This window comes from Trachurus trachurus (assembly GCF_905171665.1).
Source record: "Trachurus trachurus genome assembly, chromosome: 5".
Classification (NCBI taxonomy): domain Eukaryota; kingdom Metazoa; phylum Chordata; class Actinopteri; order Carangiformes; family Carangidae; genus Trachurus; species Trachurus trachurus.
Window position 1 is genome coordinate 25826091 of NC_139896.1, and position 22516 is coordinate 25848606.

The 22516-nt window shown below is 39.8% G+C and overlaps 3 protein-coding genes across 4 annotated transcripts; 2 read left to right on the forward strand and 1 right to left on the reverse strand.

Moving 5' to 3' along the window:
• Positions 1–483: 483 nt before the first annotated feature.
• Positions 484–2172, forward strand: LOC310986489 (potassium voltage-gated channel subfamily A member 10-like; the record flags this gene model as incomplete). Its single annotated transcript, XM_083972418.1, has 1 exon — positions 484–2172. One exon carries the CDS (start codon positions 484–486, stop codon positions 2170–2172), a length of 1689 nt encoding a protein of 562 aa, XP_083828544.1.
• A 9033-nt stretch (positions 2173–11205) lies between these two features.
• On the forward strand, positions 11206–15120 carry LOC310985868 (uncharacterized protein). Of its 2 annotated transcripts, none has more exons than XM_083971529.1 (6): positions 11206–11403; positions 12322–12929; positions 13069–13179; positions 13427–13488; positions 14285–14545; positions 14695–15120. In XM_083971529.1, the coding sequence occupies exons 2-6, from the start codon at positions 12332–12334 to the stop codon at positions 14731–14733; spliced, it is 1071 nt and encodes a 356-aa protein (XP_083827655.1). In that variant the 5' UTR covers positions 11206–11403; positions 12322–12331; the 3' UTR covers positions 14734–15120. The 2 variants fall into 2 exon arrangements, with proteins under 2 accessions (XP_083827655.1, XP_083827654.1); XM_083971528.1 differs by having other exon boundaries at positions 11206–11399.
• A 2572-nt stretch (positions 15121–17692) lies between these two features.
• Positions 17693–20275, reverse strand: rplp2 (ribosomal protein, large P2). The gene is made up of 5 exons (XM_083971047.1): positions 20159–20275; positions 18418–18541; positions 18262–18310; positions 18066–18170; positions 17693–17824 (listed from the first exon to the last, which is right to left on the reverse strand). The coding sequence occupies exons 2-5, from the start codon at positions 18538–18540 to the stop codon at positions 17748–17750; spliced, it is 354 nt and encodes a 117-aa protein (XP_083827173.1). The 5' UTR covers position 18541; positions 20159–20275; the 3' UTR covers positions 17693–17747.
• Positions 20276–22516: the final 2241 nt, after the last annotated feature.

A 22516-nucleotide genomic window follows, 5' to 3' on the forward strand; every position in this document is an offset into this window, starting at 1 on the left:
AGGAATAAATATGTTTAGTTTTGACGAGTCGCTTTCAGGCTTAAATGAGCTCTTTCTTTTCTCCATAAATAAAAGGAAACATGTTCAGTTTTGAAGCATACGATCAGCAACAATACAATCCATACTCATTGTAAGCACTTTCAGAGCCGAACCTGCCGAGTTTGTGTTTTCCTTTAGGTCTTGGGAGAGAGTTTGGGAGGGAAAAAAGAACAGTACAAGCACAGTATCAGATGGCAGCTTCTCTGCTGATGCAAACAGGAGCTGACAGAAAAATCTCTTAACCAGGAAAACAATATTGCACCATTTAACAAAATTTAACATAACTTTACCCCCCACCTCTTTTACAGACTACACAAAGGGCTGAATCTGAAAGACGTACAGCTGCCTGAATGATAACCAGGAGGAGACAGGCCCTGCCAGGATCTTCGGTGTGGCACTACTGGTAGTGTCTCTGAGACAGACAGCCTGATAGACGGACCTGCAATGGAGGTGCCGCTTGTCAATTTTGAGAACATGGACGATGTCGGCATCAATCTGGGTGACCCCAATGACTCCGGGTACCCGACCTCACCCCCCTCAGAGGCCCCTGATCAAAATCTGCTCCCCCGCCGCCTGGCTTCTCCCCAGCAGTCGCCGCACAGAGGACGACGTGGGCAGCCGTCCGTTCAAGAGGGGCTGTCGCCATCCTCGCCCCCGACTCTGACTGCAAAAGGGAACTCCAGCAGTGGCAGCTTGATCTCTAACCTGAAGCTCCTGATCAACAGCGAGTCTCCCACTGACAGTGTCTTCAGTAAAATGGCGAAGGATTGCTATGAGAATGAAGATTTGTTCGAAAGGCATTGCATGGAAGAAAAAGACGAGAAAGTCGTCATCAATATTTCAGGCCTGATGTTCGAGACCCAGCTCAGCACTCTGAATAAGTTCCCAGAGACGCTGCTTGGCGACCCCATGAAGCGGATTAGCTATTTTGACCCAATGAGAAATGAATACTTCTTTGACAGGAACCGTCCGTCCTTTGATGGAATTCTGTACTACTACCAGTCCGGGGGGAGAATCCGCAGACCAGCCAACGTTCCCTTAGATGTTTTTGCGAACGAAATTGTTTTCTACGAGTTGGGTCACGAGGCGATGGAGCAGTTCCGTGAAGACGAAGGGTTTATCAAAGAGCCAGAGGTCCTTTTACCCACCAATGAACTCCAACGACAGTTCTGGCTCTTGTTTGAATATCCTGAGAGCTCCAGCGCAGCCAAATCTGTGGCTCTGGTCTCTGTGTTTGTCATCGTCATTTCCATCTTCATCTTCTGCCTGGAGACTCTGCCAGAGTTCAGGGATGACACTGACTTAGTCCAGGGTTTAACCCGTACCATCAATGGCACCCAAGATTCTGCCCCGCATCCCGCCACTAAAGACGTCATTGCTTATATCACAGACCCCTTTTTCATCGTGGAGACTATTTGCATTATTTGGTTCTGCTTTGAAGTTGGCGTTCGCTTTGTGGTTTGTCCCAGCAAAAGTGATTTCTTCAATAACATCATGAATATCATTGATATAGTGTCTATAATCCCCTACTTTGTGACCCTGGGCACAGAGCTGGCTACGACCCCTGACGACGACATGAACTCTGGTCAGAACATGTCCCTGGCGATCCTACGAATCATACGACTGGTGAGAGTGTTCAGAATTTTTAAGCTCTCCCGGCACTCGAAAGGCCTTCAGATCTTAGGTCAGACCTTGAAAGCCAGTATGAGAGAACTGGGGCTGCTCATTTTCTTCCTTTTCATAGGAGTCATCCTGTTCTCAAGTGCCATCTACTTTGCAGAAGTGGATGAGCCCCAGACACAGTTTGTCAGCATCCCTGATGGCTTCTGGTGGGCCGTGGTGACAATGACCACCGTGGGGTACGGGGACATGTGCCCCATCACAATTGGAGGCAAAATGGTCGGCACCCTCTGTGCCATTGCAGGTGTCCTGACCATTGCCCTGCCCGTGCCCGTTATCGTCTCCAACTTCAACTATTTTTACCACCGGGAGACGGAGCAGGAGGAAAAGCAGGTGATGGATGCAGCAGCAGAGGCTGCCCAGAAAATGTCAGCTGCTAACAAGTATGGAAGTACACCCTCACTGAACAAAAGCAACGGCACCTGGCAAAATGAGAAGAATGGCATGCACTGATATAGAGACTGAAGTCCGTATCCATATAAAGGACGTGACAAACACATGGACAAATCAAACATACAGTATCTGTTGGTCGGATATGCTGGATGACAACAGTTTATCTTCCTCACTATTTTGTACTCCAAACATGGCAGCGTTTGTGCATACTACAGTATTATGAGGCACTGTGTGGTGGTGGGACAGTCTTTACACAAGTTGTCTGTCTGCTTGTGGATGTGTCAAAGTGCAATTAACACAACTCAGCAACTACTATGTCAGTTAAGTTTGACAAGAATATGTAAAAGGTAGAATTATTATCTTTCATCCAGTGCAATTTAAAGGGATGTCTCATTTGTACTAAAGTCAAATGTTTCACCTTGAAAATGTAGATTGTTAGAGTAAATGTAAACACGCAAGGCAAAGTAAGTTGTAAATTGTCGTTCTGGTTTGTATTACAGTTGTATTACCCCACAAAAAGAAAAGGAATCAACAGCAGTATTGGTAATTGTAGCATTTAATGGCGGATGTTGTGTAGTTTATATCACATCACCTTCGCCTGCACTTCCTCATATTCAGCTAAATCTAGATAGAACTTGGCATGATTTTCAAGGACGGTGTCCAGTGTAAGGCAAGAGGACGTCAGCGCACACATCGTCTTATCAGCAGATCTATAGCTGTGAACGCTCAGCCTGGCACTTAGCACTTCTCCATACAGCACTGCAGAACAATATCTGTGTGATAAATAGTTGGCATGTTTGCTATTAATCTTGTAGACACAATAGGCTGCAAAATATTAACCACAAACCAAACTGTGAAAAACTGCTTAACCTTCACTTTATTACAGTACATGCAGCAGTTGCATGCAGCCTTTTTACAAGGTTATTTTTTATCGCCATGCTTCCATTTGAACTAATTGGCATTTTGCATATTTAGCTGTATATGCAGTCACCCTCTAATGTGTCATTATAATGTGAATTTACCCTTTAAAAACCATATCAATTCTTTGCACTGAGAGTTTTTTTCCCCACGTGTCTCTAAACTACTTTTTGAGCTTTTCATTATCAGCTGTTGGCAAGGAAAACGCATTTCTGTGACTGTATAGACACCTGAGATGAGATGTATATTTGTGATCTAAATAAGTGAGGAGGGGAGAGGGCAAAGGGAAAAAAATCTCAATTTATCTGTTCTCATTTGTATTGCATGGCATAGTGTGCCCAAATGAGGTTTAACTGTTATTGTCAGTAACTGAAGTTTGACATATTTATTGTAGCTGAACATACATACTATAGCATTTTAATCATAGTGATGATAAATGTATTCCACGTTTTAGGGAAAGCCAATATTTCAAGTGGATTTGAAAATCTTGTGACAACAGATGACGGCGTTGTGTCTCATCAGGGTATATGAATCGGTACTATGTTGTGTATGCATGCCACATTTCAATCTTGAAAATGTACTGTATGTGATTTATTATGAATATAAATACAGCTTGTATTGAAACGGCCGTGGATGTAGTTGTAACTCAGATGAATGCCTTTCTAATAATCCTACGATATGCAACTGTGATGACGTGTGGGTGGAAAACAAACGTGTTGTATCTCTCACTCGCGGAAAGAGCAATACATGTAATTAAAAATGAAATGCAATAAGGTGGCTTCAGTCAGTCACGTTGGTACTCAGCACTTTACTATGTCATGAAGCACTTAATATTTGAGGACTGTTACTGTATGTGTCAGCATTGTACAGTTAACAATGTCATAATTTGCTATGTTCAATTGATCCTGTAAAAGAGTGCCTTTCATTAAACATGTATCCAAACTGTGTGAAGTTACCGTGGGTGATTTGATTTCTGGGTTAAATTTGAACCTTTGACATTTTGACACGGAGCAGATGTAAAGATCTCCAACTTTTTTTTTTTCCTGTGTTCAATAATAATGGTGATGAATAGAGGTGTAAATGTCAGTTATGGCTGCAGGGCTGAATACTCATTATCACCTCATGTTAGCCGTTATTAACGCCTTCTCACTGCTGGTTCTCAGCACTGATATTATGATGGCATCCCCCTCTCTGTCTCTCTCGCTCTCTCTCTCTCTCTCTCCCCCTTTGTCTCTCTACCACTCTCTACCCAAAACTTTTCCCCTGCGTATCCTGCCTGAGAGTGTGTTACATCACAAGATGGAAAATAGGAAAAGAAAACATATTTATGTATCTACTGTATATGGCAGACTTGAGGAACAGACGTTTCTCGCTGTGTGTTCTGTAACAAACTCGTTTGTAGTGAAATGATGCAGCCTGGCTAAAAATAGGTGGTAAAATCAAATGAAATGATTATGAAATCATGCAGAAATGCAACAGATGGACATATTGAGTTTTTGTTGCTAATCAAAAAAAAAGAGAAAAGAAGTGAGGTAAAAACATATTTATATTTTCTTTCCCGTGGCACAAGTCTTAAGTAGATGAAGAAATTCTAGTGTTGTGGGCTAGACAATGTATTTGACTGGGATAGCTTCAAAAGCAAAAGCACCTAATTAAATATGCAGACCAAATGAATCATTTATTAGATTATCTATCTTGGCCTTGGAGCTGAGGAACTGGCTGTTTCACTTGATGCTTTATGTCCCATGCAGTCACATCAACGACGCAGTATGGTAGAACATTGCATCTCTTTTGATCTGTGCGTGTTTTCTATTATAATGATTGTAATTTTATATTTTTTGTGTTGATTCCTCACTAAGATGAAGCTGCTGAAGACGCTTCCTGCTACATCATGCTCGCTGTGTTTTTTGCCGTGTGCTCTGTTGATCTAATCACTAGTTAACGGCAGCCCTTCTGCCCTGCTGGTCACTGATCGTACAGTGATATCCCAAAGACGAGGCCTGAGAGCATTTTAGCATTTAACAGGCAGGTGGCTCCTGCAAGGTCAAAGCCAATGTGACTCTGTCATTTATAATTCATCATGTGTTTTCCACAAAGAGATCACATCCATCCTGGCTTTGATAAATATTCACCCCAAGAAATCCATTCACACACCAGCACCTAGTCCAGTCACTGTGACACAGCAGACTGTACCGCAGTCCTTAATGGATCTAAAAATATCATCCTCGCATGACTCTGTTCTTCCTAGTCGGTGACAAGCTGTGTCTTTAAGGGACACAATGGACAGATCTCACGCGAAAGCACTGCTGTGAGTCTCATATTGTTAGATTGGGTTACTGTTTTGTCAGCAGACACGTTATAAGCCAATTTCAGAGCTGCACCGGCAGCAGCAGCCTGCGTACTGTAGCTTCTCGCCTTCCAGAGGGCAAAGTCACTTCGAGCTGTGCAGCTTGTGTTTGTTTCAAATCCTTCCAAAAGTCTCCAGTTTCTTCCCCTGACAGTAACTCTTCTGGAGGTAGGACAGAGCACACAGTGGCATCAGGCTACTTCACCTCTGCAGTGACCTTGCCCTTACGTTTTTGATCAAAGTGCCGCTTTGGACCACAGCAGGTGTAATATTGAATGGCAAAGCAATCCTCATGGGTCAGATATTGATTTTAGTTCAGCCGCGCTCACCTACAGTATTACTTGAGTAATTGATTCTTTGCCCCTGACTTTGCTGACCGAGAATGTTCAGACATGGGTTTTGCATTACTTTTATAACTTCTTCATTGACTGTATTGGGCTAATATGATTAAATTAAAGAGCAGAATCACTGTTATAATACAGTGCACATCACAAATGAGCAGGCTGCTTTTGACATGAGATGAAGTCATCATATGAGGTCTCTCATATCCAGGAAGCACGGTCAGGTGGGCACACCCTGATTTTTACTGGGCAAGATGGAGGTCATCGTGTCACCCTGTGATAACACAGCAGTACTCATGCTCATGTGAGGGAAGTGCTTCTGCTAATCATTTATAGTTTCATTTGTTTCACATGCACTGGAAATCCCTGATTCACCTTACATAACATTTTCAGTTTCCTTTTAACTCATAGCATGGTAGTACAATTTTTCCATGAAGAAAACTAAACCATGGCTCTGTGAGCCATAGACCTACTTTTTCCACATAATTAACACATTAATGAGCCACACTGTGCTGGATGACACTGTAGCTGTCTGAGTAGGTTCATCTTGCTGCTGTAAATATTCAATGGAGCATCACATGTGTAGAAGGCCATTACTGTAAATAGTTCCCAACCAGTGGGGAAAAAAAAAAAAAAATCACAGTTCTTTAAAGTGGGCCTGAAGGGTAATTTCTTTTCTTACCACAGGCACAAAGCATTTTAAGAAGGGATTTTTAAAAAGTTAGAGGTAAGCCCATAGTGTTGAGGTCCTAATAGCAAATGCACGGTCACCTTTGGTCACAAGCTTTTGCAAACATTTTTAAAAATGATCTCAGAGCAATGCTTCGTCGTCAGGGCGGGATTGATCAGAAAATAAACAGCTGCTAATGCTAATGTGAGCTATGAAGCAACAACAAGCTCCTTTAATTGATTGATTGATTGATTGATTATACTTTATTTATCCCCGAGGGGAAATTTGTTCATGACAGCAGCCTTAAAAAGAAGAAAAAGCAGGACAAGGAAACTAGTCTTTTCTGAAATGAATGTTTATGATTTTGACTTGGTTTAAAAGGTGTATGTCTTCAGCAGGAATGATTGAGCCCAGAGGCTTGAAAAGTGGAGAACCACTGACAGTTGGACAAACACAACGCTAGCTTCGTTTTTTCATGAGATTTGCTGCCAATAACAAAAGTGTAGAATCTGGTCATACTCATCTTTTAATGCAAATATTTAAATAGGACGGATATTAACATAAACTTCCTTACAAATGTCTGACCCCTCAACGTTTAAAGTTAAGGTTAAACATTTAAGCGTCGAAATATAAACGTTGGACATTGAGAAATTCTGTCTGACAGTGTCCCTCCAGTGATATGACAAGAAACTGCTGTGATCCTAAGTGAGAGTTCACAGCAGAAACCAAAAAACTTCTCAATTATTCAAATGACATCTTAGTCTACTTTAATAATTGAGGGTGGCTCAGAGAGATGTTTATGATGACCAGCTCTCAGTATATCAAGTAAGACATAATAATTGATGTAATACTAAATCGATTAAGCATTTAGGGTATAAAGTAAATGTTTGCATCAGGTGATTAATGATTTTGTATGTAGATATTAATGGAGCTGTTTCTCTCCTGTATCTGTTTAAAAATGCTTCGTGAGCTGACTACAACTGATTCCTATCTGTCATTTTAAGATCAGGGAGTGGCGTTCCCAAATGGAAAAGGGCAAGTAATGACTCAGGGAGATAAAGATATACGACAGGTAACTGTACTGCGAGTGCTCCGCAGCAGTGTGACAGATAGACCTCGAGGTCAACGACCAGACCTTGTGGGACGAAACGTGAGTCTCACATTTGTCCTGCTTAGCACCCATGAAAAATGAAGAAGGTGACCTGAAGTATCACCCGGGATCAGACAGTAGACGACGTGTTGCCTTCAGAGGCGGCTTTTTCCACATCCAGGAATATTTACACACTGAATACTGGTCATTGAACCACACAGAAGTCCAACATCAAGATGAATCTGGATAACATGAAACAATGGATGACCTTAATTATTAAGACAATGGAGAAAAAAAGAACTTTTACATTAACCAAAGGGAAAGTGGATAGAATAGAATATCTATATCAATCCTGACAATCAATACTCTCTGAAATAATAACTTTCAAAACTCAAAATGTATGCACATCTACAGGCAGACAGGTGCGTTGGAGAGGACCAGTACGGCCAACAAACTGCAACAGAGGAAACTCCCACACACTGTCTTAATTTGCATATAGTATTTAATAAGAGTACAACGTTTCGAGATCGAGGATGAATCTTGGGATGAAGTTTAACTAACATTAAGTCTTGCTCGATTGCTCCAACTGATCCAGTACATGGTAGTTCATAGATTACATTATTCTAAAACCAGATTAAACAAAACATTCCCTAATCTCTCTCGTAATGCTGCAGAAAGGACTCTTGCACATGTCTTCTGGACCTGCCTGAAATTACACAACTTTTGGTCTCTCATTTTACAATGGTTTTCCTCTGCCTTTAACATCATTGTAACACCTGACCCTGAAACTGCGATGTTAGGACACTCAAATTCTTCTCCTATAAAAGGAAAAGAAGACACAACTTAATCAGACATTACATATACTGCATTTTATGGTGATATTGAATTCACTGATGAGAATATTCAAGCATTTGTAAATAACTTTTTTTTCGTCAACAGCACAGATGCATCTCTTCTTTCTATTCAACCTTTTTGTCCAATTAGTCATCCCATAGTCATTGGTTTATATTTATCTGTGAACGTATCTCTATTGGACCTATCCAGGGTGTCAGTCAGCCCTAATCCTAACATTAATTACCAAAGGAAAGGTGGTATTTTGGTGGTACTTGATTTACATTTCAATAACATGGTATATGTATCATAGATAGGGTGACCAATGTCCTCTTTTGCCTGGACATGTCCACTTTTTATGTCCTGTCTGTGGGGCAGGGATGGTGGTGGAGGTAGGTCAACGTTGGGGCAGTATTTCCACTCATTACAAACTGCTAAAAAGTGGGGCTTTATACAATACCGTTTCCATTATTAATTAAATTGCAGAGGGCTTATTTTATTTTATTTTTGTACCATAAGTAACCCCTGAGAAGCCTATCTAAATTTGTTTCTTTGGTAGAGTGATATTATTTTGTTGTATAGCTGAATTTTCTATCCATACAGACAAGGCATAGTTATTTATATATGTATTATATATACAACTTATAAGGCATCTTTGTGTAAACTTTAAGTATTTGAAGGTGGAGTGTCCTCTTTTTTTGGAAATCTAAATATGGTCATCGGTCACCCTACCATAGAGAAAGTGGACAGTAACTGTTTCTCAGTGTCTAGCCTGACACCCTGTGGCTTGTCTCTGTTACTACACCAAAGGGACACGTCTGTCTTCTGTAAAATAGTTGAAGGGTGGATTTTAATACTCTAGGATGATTGTAAATCAAGTAACTTTTCTGACAACCAAACAAATGTGGTTTTCCCTGTAAGAAAATTTAAGCTTGAAGAACCATCTCACTCCACAACCATACTATTTAAGATCCAAATGAATCATCAGTATGACAAAATAAGATGTCTTTCTAACTCTAAAACCAGTTCCACCACTGCTCAGCACTGCTTCTCAGTTAAGTTGTTTTTAATGTTGCAGAGGAGGCTTCATGTTTCCAGTAAACAAGTCTGATAAGAGATTACTCACCAGGTCAAATGTTTAGGTCATAAAAATGACTGGTTGTTAAGGAAATAGGCTTCTATGAGAATCGTTTCACTATGGTCTCTATCACTTCCTGGAAATCTTTGACTTCACCTACTGTATACATGTGGGTGTACATACTGTATTTGAAGAGTTCATTTGCAAAAGCAGATAACTCCGTTTTAAAAAAAATTCTAGAATCTTCATTTTTTATTTTTTATTTACATAAGGTGATATCAGTCAAACCAAAGTTGAGTGACTTTGAGATGTAACAAAACAGACATATCTAAAAAAATAAAATAAAATAAAGTTTTATTGAAAACAACACTTTGCAAAGAATAATTACAAAGCCTCAGCTCATTTTTTTTCAAAATGGCACTTATCTGCTTTTGCAAATTAACTCTTCATTTGTACAAACAAACCCAACTCCTCAAAGTCTGCAAACTGTAGCGCAAAAAATGTAGTGATTACAAAACCTGCAGCAGCTATCTGAGATGAAGTCATAATAGCATGAACCATAAACATGAGTTTACTGGCATGTTGCGTGCAGTCAATGATTAACAACATGGCAAAGGTGAAAACACTGATGACATGTGTACTAAAAATAGCCACGCCAAAACTGTGAAATTCATTAATCACCAAAGTGTATGGAAATTGAGTGAAATTAAAGGATAGTGAAACACAACTGAGTAACAAACTATAAATGGACAGAAAACTAGTCAGCAACAATTATTATGGTTTATTAGTCAATGTAACATCTCTTTGTATGAAAATGTGTTGCTTTCATTGTAAATTTTACTTTAAACTTCAATATGTGAAGCTCACAGCGGATACTATGGGTGCTACTAAGGGCACTTTTTAAAAATATTTTTGAAAGTAAATTAGATTAGATAAGATTACATGTACCTACTTTATTAATTCCAGACTGGGAAATGACTGCGTAATAGTAGCAGACAAAGAGAGCAGTATGACGATGAAAATATATACATTATATTAAGAATAACACTGTGGAATATCTGCAAATATAAACGTGGTATACACAGTGCTGAGTGTGAATGTTTAAATTGAAGATTAACCTAAGTGACAATAACTGCATTATTGTTATTAGATCTCATCAGTATCATGTTACCTACATGTACTGTTCTGCTACCTGCATGGTGTAAATTATTTTCATTCATTTTCATTTATTTGTTTATTTGTAACGGGACTCTGCGTATTCATGAACATAATATGTAAATACACCAGATTTAGCTCTAGGCTCATTTCTAGTCCTGCAGTTCACACAACAACAATTAGGCCTATACAAGGACGAGAATAAGAACAACATGGTACAAATACCATATCACAAAAACAACAGCTATCAACTAGCAAAAAGGCCATGAGATAATTAAATAGAAGTGAAAGAAAAAAAGTGTTGTTTTTTTCCACCTTTTCCCCAATAATTTATTGGAATAAAAAAGATATTTATTTTTTTTTAACGAAAAGCTATTGGGTAATAGTGTAAAGCAGACAGTAATAACATCTTTAATGTTTAAACTTTGAAAGACGGGTGTCTCAAAATGAAGATAGATAGATAGATTAGTCGGATAGCTAAATAAACTGTTGCCTCTGATATGAATTGAACTGTGACTTCCTGTAAACGTGCTCGTGACAGTCCTGCGGAAGGAGAACCAAGAGAGGGCGAAACCGTAAACAAGTGTAAACCTGGTCATGATAACCAGGAACGCAGGTGAAAAATCCCCTTGTTCCGCCCCCTCACCCCCCTCCTCCCGGTGCAGCTGAGTGTAGACGGCTTCAGGTGAGGGAGGAGGGCGGCGCCGTGTCCAAAAATGGAAGAAGTATGTGCACGCGAGCAGGTAAAGACTAGATAGACGGACGACGCAGTTTTCGAGAGAAGCAGCTGCTACTAACACACATTCAGCGACTCTCTACAAACCAACACGGATCTGTGGACACTGTAAGGAGACGAGGTGAGTCCACGCACACACACGCATTCTAGCATGATATAACCACACATCAGATGCTTCCTGGTCTTTTTACACTGTTGTAAAACCATCGTTTCTGCACATACTCAGAAGTAGAATAAAACAGAATAAGACTCTTTGAGGGTCCACCTCATAAACAATTGTACAGTATAGTAATCAAGTATTTCTGTTCATGACTCAATAAGTAAATAAGCTGAAAATGAAAACATTTTATCAACTGGCACTGTTAACTATTTTAAAGCCAGAATTGTCAACGGTGAAGAAAAAACCCCAGATGGTTTCTTGTTTTCTCATGTTAAAGTTTCTGTCACCTGACATCTTGTGAATAACTTTCGGTTTGTGACTGTTGGTCAGACAAACATCCAATTTGACTAAGTCAACATGGGCTTTGCAGAAACTGTGGTGAATGTTTTTTTGTTTGTCATCAAAAGGAATACATTTTGTCTTGATTAGACAAGAAACAGTCAGCAGATTAACAAATAAAGAAAGTAAATGCAGGTTACAAACATGATAGATTCCAGGGCTGCCACTCATGGTTATATATATATATACTATTTTTTTTTTTTTTTACCACTGATTAACCTAGTAACCTAAATGTTCTCCCTAAATGATCTGATAGTTGAAAAATACTCAGTCCCATTTCCTCAAAACCTTATCTGACACATTTAGGTTGCTTTTTTTGTCCAACCTACACTTTCAAACCTAAATATACAGTATTCACTTTAATGTCACTGAAACGCAACAAATCCTTACAGTTATGAAGCTGGGACTAAACACTGATAAAGATATTTGCTCAAACACTTATTGATCTGTTGACCAACCATCTGAATGATCAACTGACTGTTTCAGGTCTACTTAAAGTGCAATAACAGTCCAATAATCTGTTGTATTTATTGTCCACTCACAGCCATCCTACCATGGAAACAAAGACAGAAAACCAAAGGCCCAACAATGGGCAGCTGATTTCGGTGCCTCACAGAGACACAGTCCGTCTGCTGGAGGTCTACGTCAAGCGCAGCCTCAGTCTGAACGATGGAGCACTGGGAAATAAGACCCCCGAGAAGAAAGAAAAATGGGTGACCAAAAGGCAAAGACGACATTCCAGCGACCCCTCCCTCTACCAGGCTGATGGACTAGGGGAATCTGATCCGCTTCCTGTGGACGAGCCTCCTGCAGACAAGATTAAACCACATCCCGAAGAACCAGTCTCAGAGAAATCGACCAAGAAATCAAAGAAGATCAAGAAACCCTCATTTTGGAAGGCTATATCTGGCTTTTTTTCTCGGAAGAGTATCAACAACAACAACAACAACAATGAAGAGCAGGACAGTCCCTCGGAGACAGCGAAGGACACCGCAACTGACTCGTCTGATGCTGGGACCGCCTGTTTGCCCACAACCCCAGTCGCCCCGCAGAAGAAGAAGTCGATGAGGAGAAAGTCCATAAAAAGAAGGTTCTCCAAGAAACGCCTGTCCTTTGTCAAACCAAACAAACCTGACATCACTGAAATTGAAGGTAAATTTTGGGTTTGAATTTCCAAATTACGCGTCTATGTGCTACAATTGTATCATGTAATCCAAATAAGCAGAAATCTGCTGTACTGTTGCACAAATGCTCCCTATGCACCTACAAATAACTGAATGTCACTTTGCAGCTGTCGTCAGCGTGGAACCGACGAACTGTTACTATGAGAAGATGTCGGAGGAACTGCAGAAAATCGTCCACGAGGTCAAAGAAAAAGAGGAAGAGAAGCCTCTCTCTGATGGTGAGAAACAGCTTCTCTTCATGCTCATTTAAGCTGCGTTCAGGCGTGAAAACCGTGTGTCAACCACACGCGCCTGTCGTTCAGCAATTTAAAAATTACAGGCATCAAATGTATACCTCTGTCTGTTCAGCACCTATGTGCGTGACACATTGTTCTCCTCAAAATGAGGTTAATATCCACCCTGTACAATGTGATGTCATTTAGTGGTTCTCCATGTTGAGCATGCCTTCTCTTGCTTTTTTTTCAGAGGAAGTGATTAACAGAATCATTGCTTTGACAAAGGAACAGGGCGACGCCATAGACTACAAGGTTGGTATTCATTCCTATTATGGATTCAAAAAAAGAATTCAGATGAAAGCACGGTGTAGTTGTTCCATCAAGTTAATCATCAAAGAATTAAAGAGGCAAAGTGTTTTTAACTAGCAGGTGCCTCTCTAAAAGCACATCAATAAACCATAAAAAGCACCATAAAGAGAAGCAATAGAAAGTACAAACTCCACAGTGCAGCTTCATAATAAAGGAAGATCCTGCCCCTTTATCTCTACGGTTACACAATATCAATATGTGGTATTTGGTGACTTGCTTTTAAATTTTCTGGTTTCACTTTCAATATATTCTGTTCTTAAAAAAGCATCATGACAGGGTATAAAGAGAGGGTTTGTAGTTTTGAGAACAGCAGCAAAAGTATTAAAAGAAGAAGTGAGAAAAAGTTGTGACTGCTCTGTTTTAAAGCTACAGTGTCAGAAACAACTGATGATTATACCATAGACTGTAAAGGATTATACACTTTTCAATGTGTGTAGGCTGCATCCAGATTGATAATCCTTGGTGTGTGCAGTGAAAATACAGTAACATTCAACTTAAATATGAGGATTTACAATCAGTTTATGGAGAAAATGATTTGCAGACCAAGCAATAATGGATAAAAAGTATTTAAATTGTAAGGATGTTACACACTGCTGCAAAACGACACAATACTAGAGCTAAATTGATCTCGGAATCACTTGTTTCCTGCTAGAATAATGTCACAAAAATGTATTTTATCGATTGTAAACATTTATCAGAGTGTGCTGTAGTTACTGAGAGCTGTCTTCACCTCCTCCAGCTCAAAGACAACCCCACCCTCAGCTGCTTCTTCCAGCGGATGTCGTACTCCTCGTTCCAGAGGCTGGCCGACGCTTATCTAGAGACGGAGGCCACGCCGACAAACAATCCTCCCACCATCCCGCCAACGGCTCCTGAGCTGGTCAAGCTGGCCTTTACACTGGACTTCACAGCCAGGATCGCCGGGCTCTCCAAGCAGAACGTGGGCCACATCACCGGCCTAGGGAACCGTTATCTAACAGACCGATTTGAATACAGACAGGTGAGAGTCAAGTGTGAAGAAATAAAGCTGAGAAAGTAAACAGCTCTATATTGTTCACTTAAATGCCACAGGATTTATGTCAGTATATATCTACCAAAAACAACCACACCAAGACATTTGGTTTTAAACTCTGTTGTTGTGTTTTACAGGCTTGTACAGATCATCCCTGGTCTGACAGTGATGACTGAGACTCAGGAACAAAACCACTACGAGTGAAACCTCTGTTCTTCAACTTCTCTGTGCAGCACAGATGTGGCCAAGGATGTGTCGCAAGCATCAGTTCCCTCTACAAACATCTCTTCTTGAAGAACAGGAGGAGCTGCCTGACGCAACAACACCCACTCCACATACATGCACAGAATTGTTGCCATTTTCTTTTTTAAACTAAAACGTTTTTTCCCCAAGTTAGAAAAATTGTGTAGTTCTGTTGCAACACGGCGCCGACTGTGAGAGCTTCTCTGAAGCAACTCTAAAACACGTGGCGACATTTCAAAATCACAAAGGACACTAAACTGAGATATTTTCTGCACATTGATTTGTAATAACATGGTAAGAACCATGCCATAATGTATATAAGCTAGACAACTGTGCAATATGTTAGTTTTTTACATTTCTAGAATTGAAATAGAGTAAAATCTATTTGATAGAAGCTAAACTAAAAATGTGAAATGATATTAATGTTTGTTGATATGAGTGCTGGCATTCATATGCATACATATGCAAATAAAATATATTTAATTTACTACAGAATCAGTTGTTTTTATGTCAGTACGAGACCATACGTCACATTTGGTCTGTAATAACTGGATTTATCTCCACAACCATGCAACTCCTCCTCCACATCTGGAGGAGGGGGTGAATTTTAATGGAATGAGTCAGACAGCTGCAGCCAGATGTGTTCATTTCTTAAGCTTGTTAGGGAAGTGAAAACACTTGTGGAAGTGAGTATTTCTCTTTATGACTGGTGGTGATTTTAAAGCAGTGTCCCCCCCCCCTCTGATGTGGTCTGGACACACAAAAACAGAAAAAACCTTTTCAGACTTGCAGCAGAAGTCAACATTTTGGCATCTAAATGCTTAGTTAGCACTGCTCCAATAGATATAATGTATGGTTGAAGGCCTAGAGGGGTGCAACAATTAACCAGACTTGACTCTCCCACACTTGTGCAGTCTTACATAATCTCACAACAGCCTGCAGCATGGGAAGATGAATTCCTGCAGCCACTTGGGCTGAAATTAACATGTCATGACAACAACTGCTGCTGCTGCACAGTATGAGCTGATCAATCACCAACATGAAGTAGAAATAGCTTTACATTGATATTAACATATGCGTAAGAAACATAGATGTTGTTGACAGCACAGGCCCCATCTCATTGGCTCCCCTCACAGAGTTTACCGGGTGATAATGAGATGGAATGTGACAGTCTGTCAGCTGTGTGCTTGAAGCGTGCGGTGATGGCTCTCACCTGTGGAACAGGTTCCCCCAAAGGCAGAAGACCTTTCCAACAACACAAAGAACCAGCCTTGATATCCTGCCACAACTAATGGGCTCACAGGGGATCGGTGTGCAGCTCAGCGCTACGCAACACATGTATCACACACACCAGAGAGCAGAGGACGGCAGACAGGTAGGGGACAAAGACGGGGGAACACCTCGGTGAAGCACAGCAGCACCGCTGACACATAAAAAGTCATGCTGTAGCCGTGAAGCCAAATGAATCATTATAAGGTTTTGTTTTCCTCTCGGTAACGGTGATGCATAAAGCTTGACCTGACCTGCTTATTGTGTTGACTCAAATTCAGGTGACCATCAGGTGACAGAAAAACAAGTGCAAGGAGACAGGCAGTGGAAAAATTCAGGTTGCATTTCTCAGAAGATTTTTTGAATGTGTTGACGAGTTCAGTGACTCAGAATGCTGTCACGCAATCAAAAGCCCAATTAAGAGTTCAAATAACAACAAATATTTTTTATGTAATTGTTGACTCACGCCTTTTATGCACACCAAGTAGAAAAACAAGTGCAATATGAAAATATCTTGGTCCATAACAGAAGACACTGACAACATTAATGACAACACTGGTATCCCAGACAGCAGCTACTGTATCATCATTATTATTACTTCAAGCTGTCTGATGTTTACCATGAGAAATGTCTTCTGCAAACACAGGAAGTTGCACATGTACTTTTGAAATATTTGCATCTGTGACTGCATAATGTCACCCTTGGTTATTCACTCTTTATTAACATGTAATATTTAGAACGAGAGGCTTTTAGTTGATTTTATATTGTGGGGTATTTATGAGTGAGTTTGTGGTGTGTAAAAAGTATTAGAATTGTGATGCATATTTTGTATCATATTTGTTCTTTGTGCTGTATTATTGCTATCATCTTGTGCAAAGCCTCCTATCTCAGTAAGATCAATGTTTTTTTTCTACATGTCTGATCAAAAAGAGCAATCCGTGCCAAAAAACTTTGGGCAGGTGCTTTTTCCGGAAACATACAAAAGTTAAAAAGAAAATAGAACGGCTCGCACACCACAGGGCTCCAAAATGCAATTAATAAGGCAAATGTTAACTTAAGTCTTGTCTTTGCTGAGCCTGGAATATTGTTACATTTGTAGACTGACAACAGAATGTAGGTTGTGACAAACACTCAACTGAAAACAAAAGGTTTTAAATTGCGACTGATCTGTGTATTTTTTGACTGAGACGAAACTACACCTATGTGGACCAGCCTTGAACCCTATCACAAAATGTTAGCTCAGCTTTTTCAATTCATGAAATAACTAAAAGTGTATGTCATCTGTGGCATGACAGCCAGCCCCACGTGTGTTTTGAAATTTGCCTGTGCATTTTTGCCTGTGTCTGGATTATTTGCTTGTCTCTTTAAGCCTGTGCTATTATGTGGTTTCAGTTATCTGGACAGCAGCAGGACAGTCTGACCACATGCAGGATCTGGATTGCCTAATGATGATAAGTCGTCCAGTCTTGACTATTTTTAGCCGGCAACAAAATATCTTTCAACATCAAGCCCTGGAAGCCAGACAGTTTCTAGACCACTTAACCCAAATGTCTTCAGGAATACCTGTGTAAGTCATGTTCTGTAGGGTCCATTTTAAAATAATTAAAGGACAAATAGGCAATGTGATTTGTGTAAACCTTTTACATTTTTATTGCTTTTTAAGCACAGAGAAGTTTGATTAATCAAAGAGTCCGAAGCCCATATCTTCGTCTGACTCCTCTGATTCCTCTTTCTTCTCTTCCTTTTTCTCTTCCGCTGAAAATACAGATGAAGACACCAGTCATTGCTACAGCCAAATGTCAGCAAAAATATTCCACAGCACTGATATCCAATGTATTTATTCCCACTGCTTTAGTTTAAGAGGCCATTATATTATTTGTATTGCAATCAAAATCTCTGTATGCTACTGGCATTTAGGACCTCAAGCAATACTACAGCAACTGAAACATTATTTATCAATTCAAGCTATAAATGAGGAGGTATGTACTGTACATACCAGCAGCAGGAGCAGCCCCAGCCCCAGCTCCAGCAGCTCCACCAGCAGCGGCCGCAGGAGCCGCCACAGCACCACCTGCTGGTACGGAGGCTAACTTCGAGAGGCCTGTGGAAAATAGGTAAGAAAAATCATTTATAGCCATCCTGCATGTGCAACATCTTGAAATCTTCAGCTGTGTTTATTCAGGGGCCTTTACCTGAGTTCATGACTTCATTGATGTCTTTTCCGTTCAACTCACTTATGACCTGAAGAGAAATAAATAACATTTACCTTAAGACAGTGCACTTTCACTTGAAATGAATCTGAACAGTTGCTGTAAACGCATGATATACTGCTGTCAAATGTCGTCAACCTTGTTTAAGCGTTCATCGTCGGCCTCAATTCCCACGCTGCCCAGGATGGCTTTGATGTCCTTTGCAGAGGGGCTGGTGTTTCCACCGAGGGCAGCCAGGAGGTAAGCGGCCACGTAACGCATTCTGTATCAACGTAACAGACACAGATTGACAGATGAACAATATGCAAGTTATGCAACACTGGTGTCACACCTTGGAAAGTAAGAACAGAGTGACACTACACCTTTAGATGCGTCAAAACCTGCTACTGGGTTTTTCGCAACCCTCATGTTTAAAAACAACAAAGGCCGACATTACTTTGCTTTGGCATCTTAAAGAACTAATTCACTTAGCCACAGATGAAATGATAAATACATCAGTTGATGGAGCATCTGATTTCAACCAGCAGCTATGCTGATAATAATATAATTGCTCGTCATTTTTCAGGCTAAATAGCCAAACATGCCCCAGTTCCTGCTTTTCAAAGCATCATTAAGTTAATGAGATTTGCTGCTTCCCCTGTTTCTATCACTGTGACACGAATATCTTTGTGTTTTGGACTTGGCTGAAATAAACAAGCAATGTGAATAAGACGACTGGAGCCCTAGTAAATTGTGATGGTCAACTGTCAAGATTTTACTCACCAAATAAACATTCATGAGACTAATTGTGTGATTAATCACTGACTAATCAGCTTGTCAATTGTGTGAAGGTGTATCTATTTCAACAGCTTTGTCAAAAGATGTCTGGATAAACAAAGAAGAGGTGACTCCGTCTTCTGAATACATGAGGGTTTGGTCTCCTTATTGTCTTACTATATGATTTTCTCAATAAATAAATAAAAATAAATCATTTATTACAGCCCTCCTCTTGTTAGTTACTGAGGCTGGAACTAATGATTTTCTTCTCATTGAATCTGCTGATCATTAGCTAACAGTTTAGTTTGTAAAATGTACAAAAATAGCAACATATCATGATGCTTGTTTTGTTTGACCAAACATCCACATAAAATAACATTTGGAAATTCTCTGTATAACGATATTATATAGAGAACACCGTTTGCTTAATTGAAGCTAAATATTTATTTTGACATAATACTATATGACTCGGACACAAATAATGTGTTTATAGAGATGAGGGCCCACATGCAGGAGTATTCTGTTGTTTATAAATAACCTGTTTTAGCACCACTAGAAGGGCAACGTGCTTTCTTTCTCCACTAGGTTAAGTGTAATTTTACCACATACGCGCCACTGTGTCGTAGCCACATACAGTAAGCATCTTCTTTACACATTAATCGTTGATAAAAAAATAAATAAAAAAAGACAGGAAGTAGGCTACTTTAATCTGTTGTAACAACTCTCGACACTGCCTGGGAGGAGCCCAGTCTAAATTCAGTTTAGCTAACGTTAGGTAGTAGTTGGTTATAGTACAAAACTTGTATCACACGCGTCCAGGAAGAAAATAATAAGACGACGTGTTAGATATTGTAATGTTTCTCTGTCTGTAGCTGCTCTATTAGCCTCAGCAGCAGCGATACACTGTCAGCTGTGCTACATGTGAGACTGAGCTAACGGAGGCAGCATGGCGGACAGTGTTTGTCTGCTCGTCCTCCATTAGCGCCGAGATACTACTCCGGCAGCGTCCCGTTTCATTTGTCCGTTATTTGAAACGACTGTACAGACCGCATCGTCTTGTAAACACAAAAAACACATCATACTCGACCCACACACTGTTTATAATGTTGAAATTCTGACTTACTTTAAGTCTAGTAAGACACGAAACGTCGGTCACGCTAGGGAATCCGGGAGAAGGAGGGGGCGGAGATAGAGCGTGTGGAACAATGTAGGGCGTCGATTTCATTGGTCCATGTGGATGACAGACTCCTGCGTCACCCTATCAATGCTTCCGCGGTGACGGAAACAGTATTTATAATAATAAATTTAACATAATTAATCTTTTCATATTACTAGGTAAATTCCATATTCATAAAGCCAAAAATGTCTAATACAACCACATCATTCCCATTATTTTCAGTCGAATTAAAAATTCATTTTGAGTCTGTATTACATGTTGAATCAAACAAGAAATGTAGTAGGCGATTGAATTTTATTCAAATTATATTAAGTAATCTTGTCTGCCTTTATAACTTGTTCTATGTCTTTAATTTCATTTTTTTAAGGTCTCTCTTTTTTTAAATAATTTATTTCTTTTATTAGACATATTTATTTATTTTATTTATTTACTTATTGTTTTATCATCTCTATATTTCTTACATTATTTATATATATTAGTTCTTTAAATGTTTTGATAATGTTTGCCTTTGTCATGTCTTGGAATGTCTGTCGCTTTGTTTTTTTGTTCCTTGTTCAATTGGTGATGTTATTTGATGATAAATAAATATTATTAAAAAAAAAAAAAAAGGAAACTAGGAAACAGTATTTATATGAATGAAAATAATTCTGTAACATTTTGGCGTGGCAAAAATTATTGTTTTCTTGTCTGTAACAACATCTATTGCACGTCTGTCCGTCCTGGGTGAGGGCTCCCTCCTCTGTTGCTCACCCTGAGGTTTCTCCTGTTTTTCCCTGTTAAAAGGGTTTCCATGGAGTTTTTCCTCAGTCGATGTGAGGGTCTAAGGACAGAGGATGTTGCTACGATGCCATGTAAAGCCCTTTGAGACAAACTGTTTGTAAAAACGGGCTATACAAATAAAATTGCCTTGCCTTGCCTTGCCTAAATTGATTGAGGATAAAGTAATTGGCTATTATTTGGTCATCTGAAGTTACTGATTCCAGCTATTCAAATGGGAAAGCATTGCTTTTTCTTTTTTGGTGTACCAAATTGAATTCTGGTAGTAGCCTACTGTTTCTTCAGAAGACTAGCTAATGGTCACTTGCACTGTCTGTGATGTTTTGACGTTTGATTGACAAATCAAGAAAATAATCAGATTAATCAATAATGAAAAAGATTGTTAGTTCTAGCCCAACATCAGGCTACTACCAATGCTAGTAGAAAACAAATTATAATTTGTGAACACTTCTTATTGAAATATTGTGTTAGGCTATTTATTTTTCATTAGGCTAGTTGTCTTGACCTACTATTGATTGTGTATATCAGGACATGAACAATGACTCAGTTCATTGCGTACATCATTTATTTCCATGAAGTCACCATCAAAAATAAAGTTCATAAATCATTCATACATCACTGTATCACAAGTCAAGATGTAGCAATAAATTAATTCTTTACATGCACCTAAAACATTATAATACAAAACAAAATTGAGTCATCACCATCACACACAGCAGTGCCAGGTATAGGCTACTCAAGAGATTAACAGTTGCTCTGTTTGCACACTACAATTCAGCCAGCTGCCTCCGTCTCTCCTGTGTAAAGAGCCAATGTGACAGAGACTCCATGATCTTATTCCCGTTCATCACATACCACATTTTATAGGCAAACTCTCCCACGAGCAGTAAGAAAAAAATGCCCAAAAGCCCCAGGAAGATGCGGTCTATGCAATAGTTTGCCTTCTCTTTCAAGGTCCACTGCTCCCATGGCCGCGCTTGCCGGACTTCGCTGTATTTACCGAAGTGCTGTAGGGCTTGCTCGTGTGCGTCATCCACCTCTTCTTCTGGAGCCTCCAGGTCTTGGCCTTCCTCTGTTTCATATGCCTCAGCCATTTTACAGTGGTTGTTGCTGCAAATTAAAGTTTCCTTTAGTCCTCTGAGAATTTTTAAATGATATAACTATTTTAATTCCTGCCAGAGTTTACAATGCAGTGTCTCTTACACATTTCCTGCAGCTGTCTTGAATGTGAAATATCTTACCTCAAAGAAGATGAACACAAAAAATAGAGACTCTCTCATGCCTCTTTAGCATTCGGTAGGCCACCAGCCACAGCGGTGCGTGGTATGAAGGTAGTAAATGCCAGATTGGTGATGCAGCACCTACCTTGCTAAGACGAGGGCTGAGGATTAGACCATACTCAGCAGTTTCAAATCCCTCAATAAGGATGAAGGTTAGGTGACAGATGGTAAAATACGCACTGATATGATAGTGATTGAGGAATAATCAGAGGCAGAACAATTAGAGGGTGACATTTTTGTATGTTAA